Source organism: Streptopelia decaocto, assembly GCF_964273445.1.
Source record: "Streptopelia decaocto genome assembly, chromosome: Z".
NCBI lineage: Eukaryota > Metazoa > Chordata > Aves > Columbiformes > Columbidae > Streptopelia > Streptopelia decaocto.
The window spans coordinates 56749725-56769166 of NC_138657.1; the positions used below are offsets into that span (position 1 = coordinate 56749725).

Here is a 19442-nt window from a genome sequence, read left to right on the forward strand (position 1 = left end):
ACTTCAATTACTTTGTTGATATTTCATCATGTTTACAGAAGCCTTAAAAGGCAAGACTTCATTTTACTGCTTCATCTGCTCGTTTTACTTTCTTTTATCTTAAGACCGATGTTTTCTTCACATCAGCTACAATATCTCAAACAATTTAATAATTAACAGAAATTATAACATTTAGTGTAGAAATAAACTGTGCGCCACCAAAAAAAAAAAAAAAAGAAAAAAAAGAAAACACCCACAAAAAAAGGAAAAACAATGCCTCATTCAGTAACAAATCCTTCCTCCTGCCACTCTTCCTCCCCTCCTCTCCCTCCCTCCAACAAGTTTTCTTGGCTTATTTGGGCGACTGTTTCTTCCTGGAAGTAGGTCAGCTCCAGCCTGAAAGCCTCGAGTGTGGCAACCTGAGTCACTGCCTTTCAGTTACAACTGTTTATGATCCAAGAAGCTGCACCAAAGAGTTACCAATAACCTGCTATAAAAGCAACCCAAACTTGATAGAACACACAAATTTTGAATTAAAATTTGGAGAAACTGGGACAAGTAGTAGGTGCTGTCTATTTTACTCTCCTGGCACTGCTAGAGATTGACAGAGATAATTAAATTTACCTACAACTGCATTAGTTACTCCAGAAGACTTCTCTTTCTCTTGATAGTTCCCTATTTGTAGTGCACACATTGCCCTCCTCGGCTCCCAAAGCAAACAAACAAGCTGCTCATCAAGGAATCTCAACAACCTACTGTACACAAAAAGACTGATTCCAAATTAATGCTTCCTGCAGGACTGACAATTTCCTATGTGTTTTTAATAAAGACAGCAAGAATTCAAGCCTACTCACTTTTATTATCATGGCACGTTTCCAAGATTAAGTTCAGTGGGAAAAACACTTCTAAAGAAAAATGATATAAATGGCATATTTTAAAAGGGACCTACAGTTTTTCTTTTATCTTGGCACAACAAAGAGGATTGTTTCAACCTTTTCCTTAGACTACCACAATTTGTTCTCGGTGATACCACAGAGAAATTAAAAGTACATGAGGCTAACAAGCTGCACATAGTTTTGTTTTATATGTAGGTGACCGGTTTCACAAGTAATAAAAATACCTACATGTGCTTCCCTGTGATAAAACTGGCTTTTCACACAGCATTTCTCTACAGCAAATTCTCTTTCCTTGTGTCCACATTATCAGTTGTTGACACTTTTTTAAAACCAGCATTATTTCCAAATATAGGCAGAGAAGCAGGAGCCATGTTATGACTGGAAGAAAGGAAACATACGCCAGCACAGAGAAACCGATGTGACTGCTATCTCTATACCTTATTTTCTACATTTGCTCCTCTCAGTTGATATGAAAGCATGTTTATACACAGAAGAAAACGCATGTTTGTACACAAAAGAAAATGCATGTTTGTACACAAAAGAAAATGCATGTTTGCACACAGGTATCAAGAAGATGGGAAAGCAACCAAAGGTGTCTGTATTTCCCTACCCATATCACACTCTAGGCTTTATGATTTTTTCAGTATAATATGCTGGTGTACCATATCATATCATATCATATCATATCATATCATATCATATCATATCATATCATATCATATCATACCATACCATATATCATATATCATATATCATATCATATCATATCATATCATATCATATCATATCATATCATATCATCATATATCATATCATACCATATATCATATCACACTGCCATCATGTCATTTAGGATACTGTGTTTAGGATCTTGTTCCTCTTTCAAAGCTTCTCAAGAGCTAGCTGGGAGCTCAGCTTTCTGCACTGTATATGGCCCCAGAAACAAGAATAGCCTCAGCTGTAAGAAGTTTGCTGCATCAGCTTCCTGCAACAAGAAAAGCCCTGAAGCACCAGAGGATATATAATACAATACTTGGAAGAGCTATAATTATCAGAACTTTTGTTTTCCTATAGCAGACTTAAAGACTATTTCTCTCCCCATTGCAGTGGGAGATCATGGCCTGGCAGCCTGAATGGTAGGTGGGTAGTCCCAATAACTCACCTGAAATTCCTCCTTAATGCATATTGAAATGATCAATTCTGGCACCAGATAGGGCCTGGGCAGAATTCAGGCTCATTAAAATCAGGAAAACAATCCATGAAGCCTGGACTTCAGTAGCTGTCTAAACCAGAATGGATGTAAATATATCTCTCACCTAGGTTTCATAACACAAAGTCACATAAAAATTTAGAATATGACACAGATGTAAAAGCACCACGCTCTAAAAGCATATCCTACCCTACTGTAGACCCAGGGGGCAATCAATGCTTCTTGATTAAATAATTTCTGCTCTAAATAATTAAGTGATTTAACTAAATAGCTAAATAACTTATTTTAATGCACTGCCTGTCTACCAAATGTAAATTGCATGAGCAGTCCAAGAGGGCCAGCTCTCCTCCCTGCTAAGTGCACCCGATTTCAGGCCACAGGCAAGACGTGTCTTTGCTTGTCTGCCTGAAAACATGAATATGCATCCCAAGATGCACTGAGACCTGGTTTCAATAGCAGAGGGAGAGAGCGCTTCCTTTTGACTGCTCTATTGCTTGGTAGCAAAGACAGTTCTGAAAAAGTGCAAGAGGCAAATCAGCATTAGCCTCAAGGGAGAACTAAGCTCACGTTTCCCAGGTGACTATTACGATCACTTCTCAGACAGCTACTTTTTGAAAAAAAAGATAAACCAGACACCTACAACCCAAATTTTTTTCCCACCCCTGACCTCAAGGGAAGGAGACAGCTAATGCAGGTTCCTGAGAAAGACAGAGTTCAAGCACTTCTCTTGAACTTCCCAAGCCTTCCTGCTTTGCAAGTGCATATTTGTGCACTTTAATAGTGCCTAAATATCTCTGCTGAGTCCAAGGCACCTAACACTGCACTCTGTAGCACGGGACCAGGTTTCAAGTGAAGTGGGGCCCCAGAGTGCGCTCTCCCAGACTTCTGCCCACACACTGGAGTCTGGCATAACCAGGTGCCTGTGGTCAGGTGGGTGACAGGCGATCTCTAGTCAGAGTTTGAAAATAAGTTATCTTTATTTTTAAAAAATGCAGCCATTGTACATTTTGGGGTCAAAGAGAAGACCCCATGTACATTTAAGAAGAGTTTTCTGGAGATAATACTTACTTCCACAAAAGCAGAACAGTTGCTTTTTGTCTTTAGAGAAGCCAAGTCTATTGTAGCTGTCAGCTTCTCAGACAGACAACTTCAGAGACTCCTGAAGTATTTTTTTACTGTTCAATATGATGAGCTGGCTTTGGGCAGATTGGAAAAGAAAACAAAAACAAAGAGTGACAGCAAAATGAAAGGATATTTGGCTAGAGTCAAATGGATAACTATTAATAGCAGAGATAGTAATGGACTACTATCCAAGTAGTGCTGCTGGATTTTTTCTCTGTTTACTGTTTTGCCCTTTTTAATAAGAAGGTTATTTAATTTTTCGTCATTTCTGCTATTCTAGGTTTGATCTACATGTATTTCAGGCATATTTAAATGGGAACTCTATTTGGTGGTCATAGTTAGACAAAGTGTCAGGTCACGTATATTTTTTCCACTTAGGAAATATTAGCTAAATTCTCATTTGAGGAATTTCAGCTAAATCTGAATTTCACACCTCTAGATCCAGTGAGTTCTATATGCATCTCAAGTACTGCATGTAAAGATAACTGAATTTTATACCACACACTAGGAACACTGGATTAAACAGCTCTCATGCTCATTATTAGACCACTATTCTTACAGTTAAGAAAGTAGAATTGATTAAAAACTATTTAATAAAATGTTCTGCCTTCTTCAGTTAGCAATACGGGCGCAGAAACTTTCGAGTCACACGCTCTCCATTGCAACATTTGTTAACCATCTATGACTCACAAGTTGCCCAGGGACAAGATACTCCTTGTGCTTCTGCTTCAGAAAGGTGTCCATCAAGGGGATTCTTCTGTGTTGCCTTGCGTTCCTTACAAGCATGTTGCTATTAAGAAACGAGGCTACTGACTCTCGATGCAGGTTATCCTGGACATCTACCTAGACATTTACCAAGCTAAGAGAACAGGACCAGCCAAGAGTAAATTTAGGCTTGAAGTCCAGTAATTCACTGATTTGTTGTTTTAGCAGATTGTGTAACGAAGCAGAATTTGCTACTCCATGTGCTTTCGCAGTTGAAGGGAGGTATGAACAAAACAGTCACAAGAACTGAGAAGTTATGAGAAGCGACTGCTGTGTACATGGATAAATTAGCCATCCTGATAGCTAATCCAGATGATATACCTGTGGGCAGCTGCCCTACTCCAGGCAGCACAGAGCATGACACAAACACATCCCCCAAAAAAGTGCTGGCTGCACAACTTCTCGTGATGGCATCCACCGATGCACTAAGCACATGTGAAATGAGCACAGGTTGACCATTCCTCATTCAGAAAAGAAGTTTAAACCTGCAGTTGATTGAGGTGTTTTTTACTGGATAATCCAGTGGGTCTGACAGGCTGGGCATCTGTAGTGTTACAGCTACATACAGCTTAGTGTCTCAGCCTTAACACAGCATCAACTGCTGCCAGCTTTCTTGCTGAAAGGTCACTTATGTTTGAGATAGATATCTAGACAGGCAGATAGATTTGTAGACAGATAAAAGGTAAAAACCTAATTCAGTCCTTCTCCACCACCCCCCCAGTACTCAAAACTATAATTTCCTTAGGAGTTTCCACTATGCAATATGCTCCCTTCCAAAAGTGTATTGCTAACAGTAATTTTCCTCAAGATTTCTTTTTGTCTGTTCTTTAGAAATAACTAAATGTATTAGCTGAGGATATTTGTGTGATTAAAAGAAAATATTATGTATGAAATAAAGGAAGAATGATGAACTCGGAATCAGGATTCAAAGGGCAAAACAAAAGAGGAGTTAGGCAATAGAGTTCCACCAGGGCTGTGCCTAACTTCCAAGCCCTTCACTCTACCAGTAATTTGAAAGGGACAAAAGAATCCATGGCATTCATCATGTGTGACATTCAACCATGCAGATGCCATTCAGTTATACACAAAATGTCTTTGCTCATTCTGCATTCAAAGAGTCTGTGTTGATCCTACTTCTCTGCCTGTATAATTCCTCTTTTAAGTCCTGAATAATATGCAAGTCTTATTAGATTTTTTAAGAATTTGCATCTCCAGGAGAAAATAAAACTAACTTGAGTCCTGAAATGTTATACAGGGACTAATTCAAAGTAACAACCACTAGCACTCAGATTACTGAGTTTATTTGGTAATTCAGAACTCCCAGCCTGATTTGGAAGCTCACACAGCTTAATCTGACTCCACTACATGCCTTTAGTATTGTCTACCTCCAGAAAGTGAGTGCAGTATGAACAGGAAAGATGTTATCACATATCGCTTTACAGGAATACACGCTCACACTCAGCTAATATAGACAGAAGGTATAATTTATCCTGTAAGTTCACATTCATTTATTTTTATTATCCTTTTATCAGTGCCTTGAGAAGGGGGTATGTTCATATTGCTATTTAGCACAGATATATGTCAGTCTTTCACCTAAATGTTTATAAATAAAAATCCTCTTCTGTTATCTTTTTTAAACCAAGGCTGAGACAGCTGTCTGATGTCCTTGACTAATTTGAATGGGAACAGTACAGCCAATTTATTTACACAAAAAATAAGCTTATCAACTTACTTTCTCTCTCTGTAGAGCATCTGAAATCATAACACAACACAGTATCACAGGGCCAGAGATCACTATGTGAAAAAGAAGTACTAAACATTAAAACTGCTAATGGGAATGTCCTAAGCCAAGCAGATAACGTGTGTTGGTATGCAAGTGCACGGCTATGCCGATGAGAATCCAGCCTGTGTCCCGTCTGCATTTCAGCATGGTCACCATGGAAATGGGAACCGGCCTGCAGAGAGCCTAACAAAGGAAACCTTTAAATGAAAATAACAACACTGGACAGAGAGACTGCCTACAATTTCTGCTGGGGAAGTTGACTTGCTTTACTCATCTGAAGATATAGAAGCTCCATTAACCCTAAAGGAGAGTATTTTATTCTACATTTAGTTATTTTAACATTAAGCCATTACATTAGCAGTTCATTATTAGCCCTCATAAAAATACATTGCAAACCCCACTTTCATTCATTCAAAAGTAACAATGTTGAAGAAGGATCACAATGACTAACATTTATATAGTGGCTAAGAAACACAATAAAACCAAGGAGTATCAGTACTTTTACTTTGTTGACTTCTTAAATGAAAATTCTGTCACTGAATTTTAAAAAAAAATATTGTTCCAGAGCTAGACAGCATACAGTTAAAACTTGCTGGTAAGGTCTCATGTTGACTTTGCCCAAATTATGCACAGATAAATATTAACTGTTAATGTGTTTAGGAGTGTGACAGTAATACCCTGTATGTTTTCTAAAATAAACATCATTTGTACAAAATACAAGTCCTGTAATACAGTATGAATGAAGCCTTACTTCAATGCGCAAAGCTGTGAAAGGCAAAACTCCAAAAATAATAAATAATAACGCTCACACTACCTGACGAACTCTTTTAAAGAAGGAAAATCTAGAGACAGTTTTAGTTTAAGAAGTGTTTATGTTTGGGTCCTGCTTTCAAACCATATCCAAATTTTAGAACAGTTTTTAATATTAACATTACTCACAAATACAAAAACAAAACAGCAAGGTAACAAAAGATGATCACAAAGAGAAATGCAGAAATTAAGATGGATTGTACAGCTTTAAGCTGGTGTCTGTGCACATGTGTTATGATCATACACTGCATTTTCACCTGGACTTCTGGCTTCATTTATTGCATCGAATGTGCAATTTTCTCTTGCTATTCAGTTATCGACTTAGTCCTTGCTCCTCGGTACAACACCTTGCACTTTTTATATATCTGATTTTAACCTACTGAATTAGCAGATTCCTTGTGGATTCATCTCTCAATATACTGACCCTAGCCTAAGTATTTGCAAGTGTCAGAGAATTTATTTTTCAAAACTCAAGTGAAATGACAGCATCCTTAGCCCCTTTAAAAAAAAAAAAAAAAGTCAAAAGTATTTGCCACTTTTGGATATCTAGTGAATCTAGTGATACAGCTAAAGCCTCATTTTTTCAAAATACTTGGCACATTCAAAATACAATTTCCATTGACTTCATTCACAGCTGTGAATACACAGCAGCTTTGCATGTCAAGATGCACTTCCACAACCAGCTCAATCCAGTAGAAGTGCTGGCTAACAGTGAAAGGGACTTTTCCAGCTTCCCTCCCTCCCCTGGCCATGAGTTCTGATAGAGTCCCCTATGCCAGCGCTAACACTTAAATAAATTGCTTAAGTGAACAGATCAGTTTAGTTCATCTCCAAAACCAACCTGGCCCAAAAAAGGGAAAAAAATATTCAGGCAAATTGGTCCCTGACCTGTTCCCCAGTCCAAGCCCAGTGGTAGCACAGGGAAACTGATGGGAACACGCAATCAGGAGTGCATGAAATGTCCTTGCAGTGTCAGTCCCACATTCAGGTCAGCTTAACCAGATTGTGAAAATGCAGCTTCGGTTTTAAGAACCCCTGGCTGAGCAAAGAGAAAGAGAGGAACACAAAAGCTCCAACCACGTGTCAAACATTTGATTTAAATGACTCGCCTGAAATTGCACTCGCCTGTTGTGACAAAAAAAGGAGAGAAAGAATACAATTTTGCAAGGGAAAATAAAAAAGTGTCCCTTTCTCTTCATCCTACTTTTCTTCTTCATTCATAGAGCACCTTATAATTCCAAAGCTCAGCAAGACAGGCATCCCAGCCTCTTCTCTGATCCTGTTACTTTCCCCCAGCCACAAGCAGTGACAACATGACGCAAAAGTGATCTGAAGAAAAAGGCTATGTTAGTGGGGTCCTCTCCTATCCCTCTGTACAGCTCTACAATTTGTTGCCAACAAGGTTGCCAGGACAACACAACGGTTTTCAGCAGCAAGGGTCAGTTATCTACCAAACAGAAAAGGGGTTACACTTGGAAATTCTGGATTCTATCCAAAGTTTCAGAGAAACTCCCCCTCCTAATTTCAGGTAAGGCTTCTTTCTCCTCTGGGCTGCCCGGGTCCCACAGGGAAGCTTGAGGACTCGTGGTCTTCAAGTGGTACACCTGTGCCTCAAAAGGCCTAATCCTTATTTAGCTGTGATTTTTCAGTTCAGAGTTAAATCATGTGAGGGATACGTGCTTCACAGAGTGCAGATTTTAAGAACGTGTCAGAGTTACATCATACACATCCTTGGTTGCTGGAAGAAGGTGTGTGGTGAGCTTGAATGTGAAGGCTTTCTGAGAAAGCACATGTGAAGCCACACTAAATTTTATTTCCTCCACTAGGCATGGTCCTCCAACCAATTCACTTGAGAATTGCCTCTGAAGTGAATTATTCATGTAAAAGGGAGGACAAACTGATTCACCCAGAGCTCAGGAGTCAGCTAACAGCATGCAGCACAGACAATCAGTGGACCAAGATCCATAAGCAAACTGGAAAGCAGAGTGCCTCAAACAACAACAGAGATTGCTGTAAAAATACCAAATAACACGAGAACTCAAGAGAGAAAGTGTCTGTGCTTGGACTTAGACCTAGACCTCACAGAGAAACAGCTACACCCTGCTGCAACTCCAACAGCATAGGCAGTCTGACTGAGCTCCACACCAAGGATGGACAGAATTTAAGTTAGAATCAAGCTGATAAAAATAAGACTTCTTTCCAGAGGAATGCAGTTTTCCAAAGATTTGTTACTTGGCCAAATTTAGGTAGATTTTCAGGACGATGCAAACAGCACCTTCCTGCCAAATTTCAAATATCTCCTCTGAAGAATGAGGGCACTAGAGCTTTCCAAAGAAAATGTTACCAGAATTGAACCCAGGAAAGCTACTGTATTTTCCACTGGCCCCACTCACAGAAAGACCTGGGCTATTTTGGCTCCAATTTTTAAGAACCAGCTAAGGAAAAAACTGGATGCTGAAAATGTAAATTCAAAGAACTACATGTGGCAAACCTATAAGCAGCTAAGAGCAGTATGTCACAACAGAAAGTATCAGGCTTTGTTGCATAGGTTGCCCTATGAAGTCTTTCGCTTATTGTATTCCTCTTAACATAATCTACTTCTATATGCTATGTACTTTTTAGTCAATAAGTAAAAAGGTTGGTAGCAAAGTCGTATTATCAAAATGGTAGTTCTACTGCATTTCTATTCCTTTATTTTCCTTCTTGTAGCATCTACAAAGTCTTAATGACTTTTCAAACACTAAAGTACACACCAACAATGAATAACACATACCTTTACCAACTGTTGTATTACTTTTAGTTGAATTCGGAGACATAACAAAGCAATACCCCCATATGGTCCCTTTACTATAGCTGATAATTCAAAAGTGAATTTACTGACATAAAACCAAATTTAAAATAAACTGGGAATATTTTATTGAAGTACTTGCTAATTCAGCTAAGCTAGACCAATTAAATTCAAGAATATGGCCTCTGAAAGTAAAACAGTTCATTAGAATTCAATCAATTTGAAAATTATTATGGCAGAGCTACCACAGCAGGACTCCATTCTGAAAATGCTCCTGTTCTGAAACTTTCCTTTCCCTGCTACAAGAACAAAAAGGCCTGAGTATTAACACAGCAATTACATTCACCAACATCAAATGTCACAGCATATGTGAATATCAGAATTATGACAGCTTTCAACAGAATAAATAAAGCCTAATCATGGACAGTGCTTGAACAAAGTAGACCTATCCCACAGCCTCATTGCCAGGGAAGTCCTCCTCTCGCATTCAGTCCTTATCTTCTGCTTTCAGCACCACTCTACAAATTTTTGCAAGTCCTAAGATCCCAGGAATTACAGGGCATCTTAATGATCCTGATGTGCAGTGACTGTAACCAGGAGAATAAAAGATGGATTAAGCAAAAATGCAGAGTGAACGTTTTGTCCATTGATACTTTTAATAATTTTTCTTTTTAAAAAAATTACCAGGTTGTTTGTATACTGTATATCTCATCACAGGTTAATATTTTTGCATTTGATTTCATACCCTGCAGTCGCACATTCCACTGCAGCGTTTGCTGTATTTACTGAAAGAACAAGTTGGAACAGCTCATTAGTGAAAACTCATTTTATGCCGCTTCTTCAGTGACTTACTAATTAAGGGTTTGTGAGAGCATACAGTAATATTAAAACTCTGAAAGTGCTTGGGAATTTCCTCATGGCAAATGAATATGATGGCTTGTAGTTCCCAGGAAAATATAAGTAATGGTAATTTAGCCAGCCAAAAGAAGGAGGAGATGGTTCAAGTTTCCCTGTCCTTTTCCAAGGAGCAACATCTGCCCAAGAGGGTGGGAAAAGACCTAGAGGACTCTTGCAAATTTGGAACAGCATTCACAATGAAGATTATCAACCTAACGATAAATTCACACGTCAAACTGCACCCATTCCCACCCTCCCAGCGCACATACACATAATGGAAAGGTGAACTCCATGTCAATCCAAGAGTTTAGGAGTTTAACCGGCTTTTAAAACGCCGTCGATGCATCGCACCCCGCACACAGCCACAGCCACACACACTTCTGGCCCAGGAACCACGGAGAGTCTCGCAGCCGGGCACACGCTGCCGGGCTCTGCTCCGGCCCCGACGCCGCGGTGAGAGGCGGCGGCCGCAGCCGGGGGACGCCCCCACCCCCCTCAGCGGGTGCAACCACCGCCTCGCGTCCACAGGGAGACCTTCCCAGATCACGGAGACCTCCCCAGAGCGGGGAGGCAGACCTACCCAGAGCCAGGAGAAGCGGCGGGAGCGCCGCGCCCGCGGAGCCCATGGCGCGGTGCGGTGCGGAGCCTGTATCTGTGCCACTCCCGACCTGGCCGCTTCCCAGCGCGGCACTGAGCGCCACCTGCTCCTCGCCGCCCCGAAATACCCCTCCTCCTCCTCCTCTTTCTTCCTTCTCTTCCTCCTCCTCTTCCACGCCCCCTGCGCGACGCGGGAGCAGAGCGGCCAGAGGCAGCTTACCCCACCGCGGCCGCGGTGCTCGCCGGTGGGCTCCCGGCGGGCCCCTGCAGACCTTGCGGCCGGGTTGTGCCCTTTGGTTCTGCCCCGGTTTCACTACCCAGAAGAGATACCCTCGCTCGCCCTGGCTGGTGCTGGCCTGGGCTGGGTGGGTGTCCGGGGCGGCCTCAGCCGGAGGTGTGGGGGTGACTCTTTCCAAGTTTTGTAGTCAGAAAAACGGAGAATCGTGGTACAACGTGGATTTATGTGACAGCGTAGAGTGGCTGTCTTCCCCGAGTGTTAAATGGCACATTTAATGACACTGTGTTTGTATTTTCTCATTTAAATGCAATTCCTGTAGAATATGTCCCTGGCTACGCAGGATTGCAGCAGGATCCAGGAGCCTTGCCACACAACTGATCCGAAGGCGGCAATGATGGTGAGAATGTATTGCCTATGCAAAATACTGCCTAAATTGGCTTAGGTGCCAGGCCAATACCCAGGGAGACAGCATGAACTGAAGCCAGTAAAAATAGGAGGGTGTGGATTTCAGCTTGCAAAGAAATCAGAAAGAAGTGCGAAGTGTAGCGTACCTGTGTGCTGTGGAGCTTTCAGCCTATTTAGTCTTGTTAGTGCTGTTTGAATACCGTATATTCAGAGTATTTGAGAAACATTCATTTTCTCCATCTCACAGTTCTGTTAAATATAAAAATCTGTGGGTGCTACCTTTTCATGTGGAATGCATTCTATTTTGTAACAATGATTTCTGCTGAATAATTTTGAACTTCTTGGCATTAATATTGTGTAATGAAAAAGACAGTTTTCCTGGAAAATTGAAATAGAAATGCTTGCTTCCTTCCCGCTTCTCAGCATCTAGGTCATGGTCCTTTAGGTGTGACACAGGCCAGAGCTTTTAGTTCAGGATTGCTATAAAAGTATATGTACTTTCTTGGTTTATTACTTCTCTTCAACGTTCTGAATCTAAGTTAAAATGAAGAAGCCTGTCAACAGTTCAGTTTGTTCAACAGGTATTTATTTGGACATTGTTTCTCTATGAACACAAAGTAGTTCAAGAAAGCTCCACCAGGACATTAAAATCATTGACAGAAGTACAGCAGGGACTTGTCCCTCTATGACTAGCATTGATCTCTTTCACACATTTAGTCTTTTAGGACATTCAGACACATTACTGATCCTAATGCATGAACTTGCATGTGGACTCACTACGAGCACTTCCCAAGACAGTGTCACTTCTGAACTCGGAAGCCCTCAGTCGTTGCCAGAGATTACTCACATGTCTCTCAGAGCAGTCCCTGGGTTTGCTCTTCTTGATGTCTCAGAAGCCCTGCAAACAGACACTTCAAGGTGCAGCTACCTATGGCAGAAACGTCAGCTCCAGTAACAAGAGCAATCCAGTGACCAGTGGGTGAACTGTGATCAGGACACTTCTCCTCTTTATGTGCACCGAGTGTTACATCTGCAGCTCTGAGACAAGGAATAATACTAATTAATGGATACTAGTCAAAGGACAATAACAAAACCCACAGCATAGAGAAAAATTGGGTTTTAATAGATGAAATAGCCACACCCTAAAACAACCTCCGCAGACTAAGATGTCTCAGTTTCCTAAGAAACAATGTGTTTGATTCAGTTACATCATTCTATTTATAAATATACCCTAAGGATACGAAACTTTCTTCCTCATCCAGACACAATGTTGAAAAATAGTTTCTCACACACAAAGTCTGTCTCCCAGGGTGTTGCTTCTCAGACCAACATTCACCTTTATCTACAAGTAATAGGTCATAGGAGAGTAAATACATTAGGATTATATTTTTTAACATTATCACCCTGGACGAATACTTCTGTTTTAAATAGATTATAAAGCATTTAATTACAGCCTTCTTATATAATGCTGACCTGTATATTTCATGTTATAGAAAACCAGATATTCTGTATTGTCCAGTATTTCACCTTTTTTGTGTTTTTCAGCTATTTTGTACATAACATATGTATTCAGAAAAAATATTCTCTATTATAGTTCACCTACACTGATTAAAAAAAATCATTCAGATAACAGTTTGTTTAGTGCTCTTTATGTTTGCAGTTTAAAATGGGACTTGATACTTATTCTTTGCTCTACCTGTCTGTGTTGTTTAATGATATGTTTTATAGCACCCTGTTGTGCCTGCGTGTCAGTGATCACAGAGACACTTGCCAAAAACGCCATAACTGCTTTAGCTGCTTTGCAAAGTTTCAGGCTTGGTTCTATGTAAATATGGATTACTTGCACACTAGAAGGATTTATTTTGTTGGCAAGGGGCAAAGAAACTTTCTTCTATTGCTGTGGGAAGCAAGTAGCCTGATCAGTTCCACTACAAAATGATTACTGTAATTTTCGCTTTTTCAAGAAAAATGAAAAGTTGCAGAGGGGAGATACCAGGCAGATTTGATTTTTTAAAGATAGTCTGGTGAACACATACTTAATAATCAGTTTTATTTTGGAATTTTACAGCTAATGTGTGTTATCCTAGCTTTTTAGTGTGATGATAAAATGTGCAATTAATGCCAACCTTCTCAGAAAAACATTCAGGTATTTCTCTTTTACCATCTGTGAGGGTAGGTCACAGAATCAGAGTTTCTGTGATATGCGAAACGGAACAGTTTTTCACTAATGTGTTTCTGGGAGGGGCTCTTGCAAAGGTGATGTGATTTACACACAGGAGGCCAAGGTGTATGCCTCCAGGTCACTCCTCTTATGTGATTTTCTGAAGATGTTAGAGGGAAGGACTAGCAAGTATCAGTTGTTATTTTGTCAGACACATGATGTCTGTAACAAAAATGTTACATTAAGGGCTGCACTGAAGGCAAAAATAATAAGCTACTAAAAAAAAAAAAATCTGAAGAGGAAATGTTAAAATTAGCTGTAAGGATGTAGTATAGACATTAGTAATAATTCCGTTTTGGAATTATACTGAAAAAGGTCAAAAATACACAAATGAGATTTTAAGAATTATTTAAGCAATGAGAATAAAACAGCACTTCACTACACTACAGTCCAATCCACACATTTTTAACACTTTGTGCAGTTTTGGTTCAATCATCTCAAAATGCTACAGCAGAACTAGAAAAAGTTAAGACAGTAAGGAAAGGTGGGAAATAGCCTAAACACAAAGGCTGATTAAGTAAATTCAGACTCTTTGCTCTGGAAAAGACATCCCTTTAAAAAGGCATAGGAAGTATGTACTAGAAGGGGCATGGATCACGCTGATGGGTCAGTTGTACTCTTTTATGATACATGAGGGAGGGGTGTCTGATGAAGCTGCCACATAGCAAGATCAGCGCAAACAGAAGGCAGCAATTCTTCTCCCACGGAGCAGGCAGGTGCAGATGGCAGTGCTGCAGGGTGGCAGATGTTTAATGTTAACCTGGGTTCCCAGCCAAGGTCAGAGAAGAGAAAACTGTCAAGGATTGCTGAACACATTAAAACATTCCCAGCCTATGAAGACCTTGAACTGCAAAAAGAGCTGCAGGCTGGAAGAGTGCTTGTGGGAAGCTGGTCGCCTGCATGCCTTGGTTTTATGTTTTTGCTATGGTTTCTGCTTTGGCTGACATGAGACAGGACTTGGTACTGGACAGAGGTTTGGTCTGACTCAATATTGCGTTTTGGGCCAATTTATAGTTTTTTATTAAACTGATTTAATTTTAATGAATAATCAGGAAGACAGACTTCTTAGTGTCTATAAGGATTGCTTATTTTTAGTGTTTATCTCATTCTATGGTTTAATTCCAAGCCATTATTGAGAATATCATGGCTGATTTTACTTTATTAGATATATTTCTGTATTAATATTTTATTATTAAGAAGGTAGTTGCTTTTACCTACTGGGAATCTGCATAGAGGGCAGAAGTTTAGGGAGAGTTGAAAATATCCTGTAGTCTCACTTCCCTTTGAAAGCCTTCGCATTCAAAGGGTGGACAGCTAATTCAGGCAGCAAGACTCCCTGCCTGTAGGCTTCAGAAATACCTACACTGCTGACTTGAAGATAAAAGCAGTCATATAGTTTAGGAGGACCAGTGTGTTAGACACCTGAAGTAGTATGTCGTGTAAAGTGCTACATCGAGCACCCTCCCCAGCCACACACACATAGATACCCCATGTGAGGCAAGCTGAGCCCCACATTTAGTGCCTGTTCCCAGGCTTCATGTTTGCAGTTGAAAAGTCACAAGGTACTTTTTGCTTAATGGATCACACCTGCCATAGGTGACATATTGTTTCTGTCCCAGTCTTCGGCTCTGCTTTTATACCAAAATCTGGACTCAGTCTCCTCTTTGCCTGGCTGTGCATTCCCAACTCCACCTTTCGTATGAGTGTGCAGGGAGGCAGTCAGGGGGTTGGTGTGGCTGAAAACTAGCATACAAAGAGAAAGAAAGAGAGAGAAAGGAAGTCACAGATGGATTACAAAAGCAGAAAAAAGGCAGATCAGTTTAAAATCAGTGAAGTTGCCTCCTTTGCCTCCCCATGCATCTCCAACCCTTTGAGAATAATCCAAACACACTTTGTGAAGCTGATTTTCTTACATGATGATCAAGAGTAACCTACCTTGTTACACAAGCCATCTCAGAGTAAAAATTTTAAACCAAGTAACCTGTTTTCCACAAAAGCTGTTAAAGATGAACAGAAAAAGACAAATAGAGATGATGAAGACTCAAGATAGACCATGGCAAAATGTTTGAATGTCTAGCTGCGTCAGCATGCATTTGATTTCCTGGCCAGGTAATATGAATCTTGGAGGGACTAAACAGGACTGAATGTTGAAGAAGTCAAGATTTTAGGGAGAAATCATTGCAGCTGTAGGTATTTTTATGCTCCTTTTCACTACAGGCAATGACAAGCATGCCAGTGTTCTGAAGAGCAATCCTACAGGAATAATATTCATGTCCTCTAAAGTGAGGCTGTCCTGATATGAAATTGATATTAAGGATGGGGTTCAAAGTAAAACCTTCAGAAGACCTCACATCCTCAGCAATAGCTGAGAGCGACTCCAGTCCTGCTCCTGATGTACAGCGCAGCTTTCTACTCTAGTCGTATCAGCATAGATTTACCTGTTTTGTGCTTTTTGACTGAGCTCTATCCTACCTAGCACTGAGTATATGCATATTTTTATGGATTCTTTTTCCAGGTGACCAAAGCTTGTGCCTGCCATGGGGATGTTATGTTAACAGGAAATAAGGTAGGCAGTGAAAAAATGCCCATTCACCTGTGATCTCCAGAAGTGAGGCCCTATAGGGGAGCCTGCTAATGAAGCCTATGTAATTTTGTGCTTCCTGGAGCAGCAGGTGTGCTACCCCAGCAACTTTGGCCCACTTGCCAAAGCATTAACATTGATACTGCTCCAATAACAACTTGAACTCATAAAAATACTAAGTATCTTGAAAATATTTTCTCAGGCAAGAGTTATAAATACATGATGAGGAGATGAGAACGTCAACATCATCAGAATGTGCCTTTATTTAAATTTTTGACCATTTCTATTTTGAAAATGTAGTTGTTTTCTGGTTTGTGGAATTAAGACCTATTAATTCATCCTTTTTATTTGCCTGTCACAAAAAGTTGCTCAATAGTTTGGTAGTCAAGTTTTAGCAAACCTGATTCCTTTAACAATTCCCACTGAACCTTGCTGAATTTTAAATCAATTAGATGAGATGTATTTAAGTCTTAATGCATTGCTTTGTTGTTGTTGTGTTGTTGTTGTTTTTTTTCCTTATATTATTAGCAGCTTAAACCCATAAAGCTAATATAAACCAATATTGAATATAGAAAAAAGCCCTTTTGATAGATACATAAATGCTGAATTGAACAGTTTCTCAACTACTCATTTGCTACATTATCCACCATTAGCTACTAAACCTTGAATTAAAGATGAAAAATCAGACAGGTGGGTGAAGGATAAAATGCGGTAATATGATCAAGTGTCATCCAGTTGACCGGATGTACAAAAGTGTTCCTTATCAGATTGCAGAAATCCTTCTCATCCTATAACAAGAATGCACTTGGGGGGCCAAACAGGCCAGTGCTCAATAACCAGAATGAAACCTCTAAGTGCTTTGCATGGATGGACAATCTTATGTTGCAGCATTATCTTATAAGACATGTATTGCTCTCTAAAATATACTTATTAATGGCTGTTTGCTGAGCGTTATACGCATCCTTCCAAATACCATAATTCATGAAATAAAGAAGGCTGGAGACTGTGAATTAATTTTGGCAGATCCCTCAAATAAACAGTAAAAAGCAACTTGGTAGTTTTTGAGGTTCCTGAGAGTTTCAAAATATACAACACCAATACCACCAGAACTGTTTTTTTTTCCTGGCCAACAGAATAGTGGAAAGTTTCAGGTGAACCGTAGAAGTTTTGAATTGTAATAGAATCTGCTGTGGCATAGTGTAAGATGTCTGAGAGCAATAGGCTGGCAAACAAGAAGGCGAGCTATCAGTGGTTATGAATATGGGCTATGAGATGTGAATACTCAGCAAGGTTTGTGTATAAAACTCTCCAAAAGGAAAGAAAAATAACTATTTTTCTGGTACTATGTCTACTGTTGCAAAATTGCAAAACTTAAAATGCTTTTTAGAGAAAACTGAAGTTATCCTGTTTTTTGTCTTATTTTCTCTGATAAGATGAAGAGGCTCTGTAAGGAACTTTCCCTAGGGAGAGATCCTATTCCATTACGCCAGGAGGAAGAACAATTGCACCCTTACCATTGAATAAGCCTTTAGGACAGAATATAACACTGAACTAGTTATATGAAACTTTGCAATAAATGTTAACTTCAGTACCAAATCAAGGTTAACCATAATCGAGAAGCAGATTTCACCATGGCCACCACTGAAAGCAAACAGAGAATGTGTGAAGAGATGGACAAAGTGTGAGGAGACAACTGACATGCTGGATCTAAATGTGCAGGCCTCTTTGAATACTTCGATTCCCTCTGCCACTTCTTTGAAAATCCCTAGAAGGTGCAACATTCAGTGGGTCTCTGAGGAATGCCTGTCCTTTCTGAGAAGACTTAATATGCTGAGAAAAGGCGAAGGGCAGAAGGGTAAGTGCACAGCAGGGCAAAAGCAGTAAAAGAGCACTATGCCTCACTGTACTAGAGTCAGAAGAAAAATCTGCCTGAGGGTCTTTTACTCACCCCTTTCTTTGACTGAATGAGCAAAGTCCAACATCTCTGGGGTGTCAACCCTCAGGCTTTGTAAATAAAACATGACTGTATTGCAAATAGCTCACTTCATCATCCACTTCTTTAAACAGAATCCTGTTGTGCTGTCTAAACGGTGCTGTCAGCCAGCTGTTACTAAAACTTCATCAGTGCTCTAGTCTTTATGACTCTTACAGGGCTCAAACCGCACCCACTGCGTGGACTGCTATTGCCTTTGAACTGAGAAGTGTTAGGGCTGCTTCTGCTAAATGTAATGAATTATAATCCAGTTTTGTGCAAATCTCAGAACCACAGAATCACAGAATGGTTGGGGTTGGAAGTGACCTCTGGAGATCATCTAGTCCAACCCATACGCTAAAGCAGGTTCACCAGACCAGATCACACAGGAATGAGTCCAGGTTAGTTTTGAATGTCTCCAAAGAAGGAGACTCCACAACCTCTCTGGGCAGCTGTTCCAGTGCTCTGGCACCCTCAAAGTAAAGAAGTTTCTCCTCATATTCAAATGGAACCTCCCAAGTTTCAGTCTGTGCCTGTTGCCCCTCATCCTGTTGTTCAGCATCACTGAAAAGAGTCTGGTCCCATCCTCTTGACATGCATCTTTGAGATATTTATAAACATTGATAAGATCCACTCTCAGCCTTCTCTTCTCCAGGCTGAACAGACCCAGCTCTTTGTCTTTCCTCATAAGAAAGGTGCTCTAGGCCCCTCATCATCTTCGTAGCCCTCTGCTGGACTCCATTCAGTAGTTCATTGTCCTGAAATTGGGGAGCCCAGAACTGGACACAGTACTCCAGATGCAGCCTCCCCAGGGCAGAGTAGAGGTGGAGGATAGCATCTCTCAACCTGCTGGTCACACTCTTCCTAATGCACCCCATGATACCGTTGGCCTTCTTGGGCACAGGGGGACATTGTTCACTCATGGTTACCTTGTTGTCCAACAGGACTCTTAGGTCCCTCTCGGCAATGCAGGTCAACCCTCAACATGTACTGGTGTAGGACCCCACACTTACCTTTGTTAAACTTGGGTTCTTCTCTGCCCAGTCCTCCAGCCTGTCCAGGTCTCACTGAACAGCAGCACAGCTTTCTGGTGTGTCAGCCCTTCGTCCCAGTTTGGTATCATCAGCAAACATGCTGAGGATGCACTCAGTCTTTTCATCCAGGTCACTGATAAATAG

At 40.4% G+C, this 19442-nt stretch overlaps 1 protein-coding gene and 1 long non-coding RNA gene across 2 annotated transcripts in view; both read right to left on the reverse strand.

Moving 5' to 3' along the window:
- The window catches only part of ITGA2 (integrin subunit alpha 2), a 70776-nt gene extending 59826 nt beyond the window's left edge, over positions 1-10950 (reverse strand). Inside the window, exon 1 of the mRNA XM_082074097.1 lies at positions 10831-10950. Coding sequence (XP_081930223.1) covers positions 10831-10876 — 46 coding nt within the window. The 5' untranslated portion in view covers positions 10877-10950. The remainder of the gene's footprint in view (positions 1-10830) is intronic.
- A 1538-nt stretch (positions 10951-12488) lies between these two features.
- LOC309451288 lies at positions 12489-19365 on the reverse strand. The gene is made up of 3 exons (XR_014186223.1): positions 19278-19365; positions 15299-15454; positions 12489-12528 (listed from the first exon to the last, which is right to left on the reverse strand). It is a non-coding gene; the product is annotated as an uncharacterized lncRNA (long non-coding RNA).
- Positions 19366-19442: the final 77 nt, after the last annotated feature.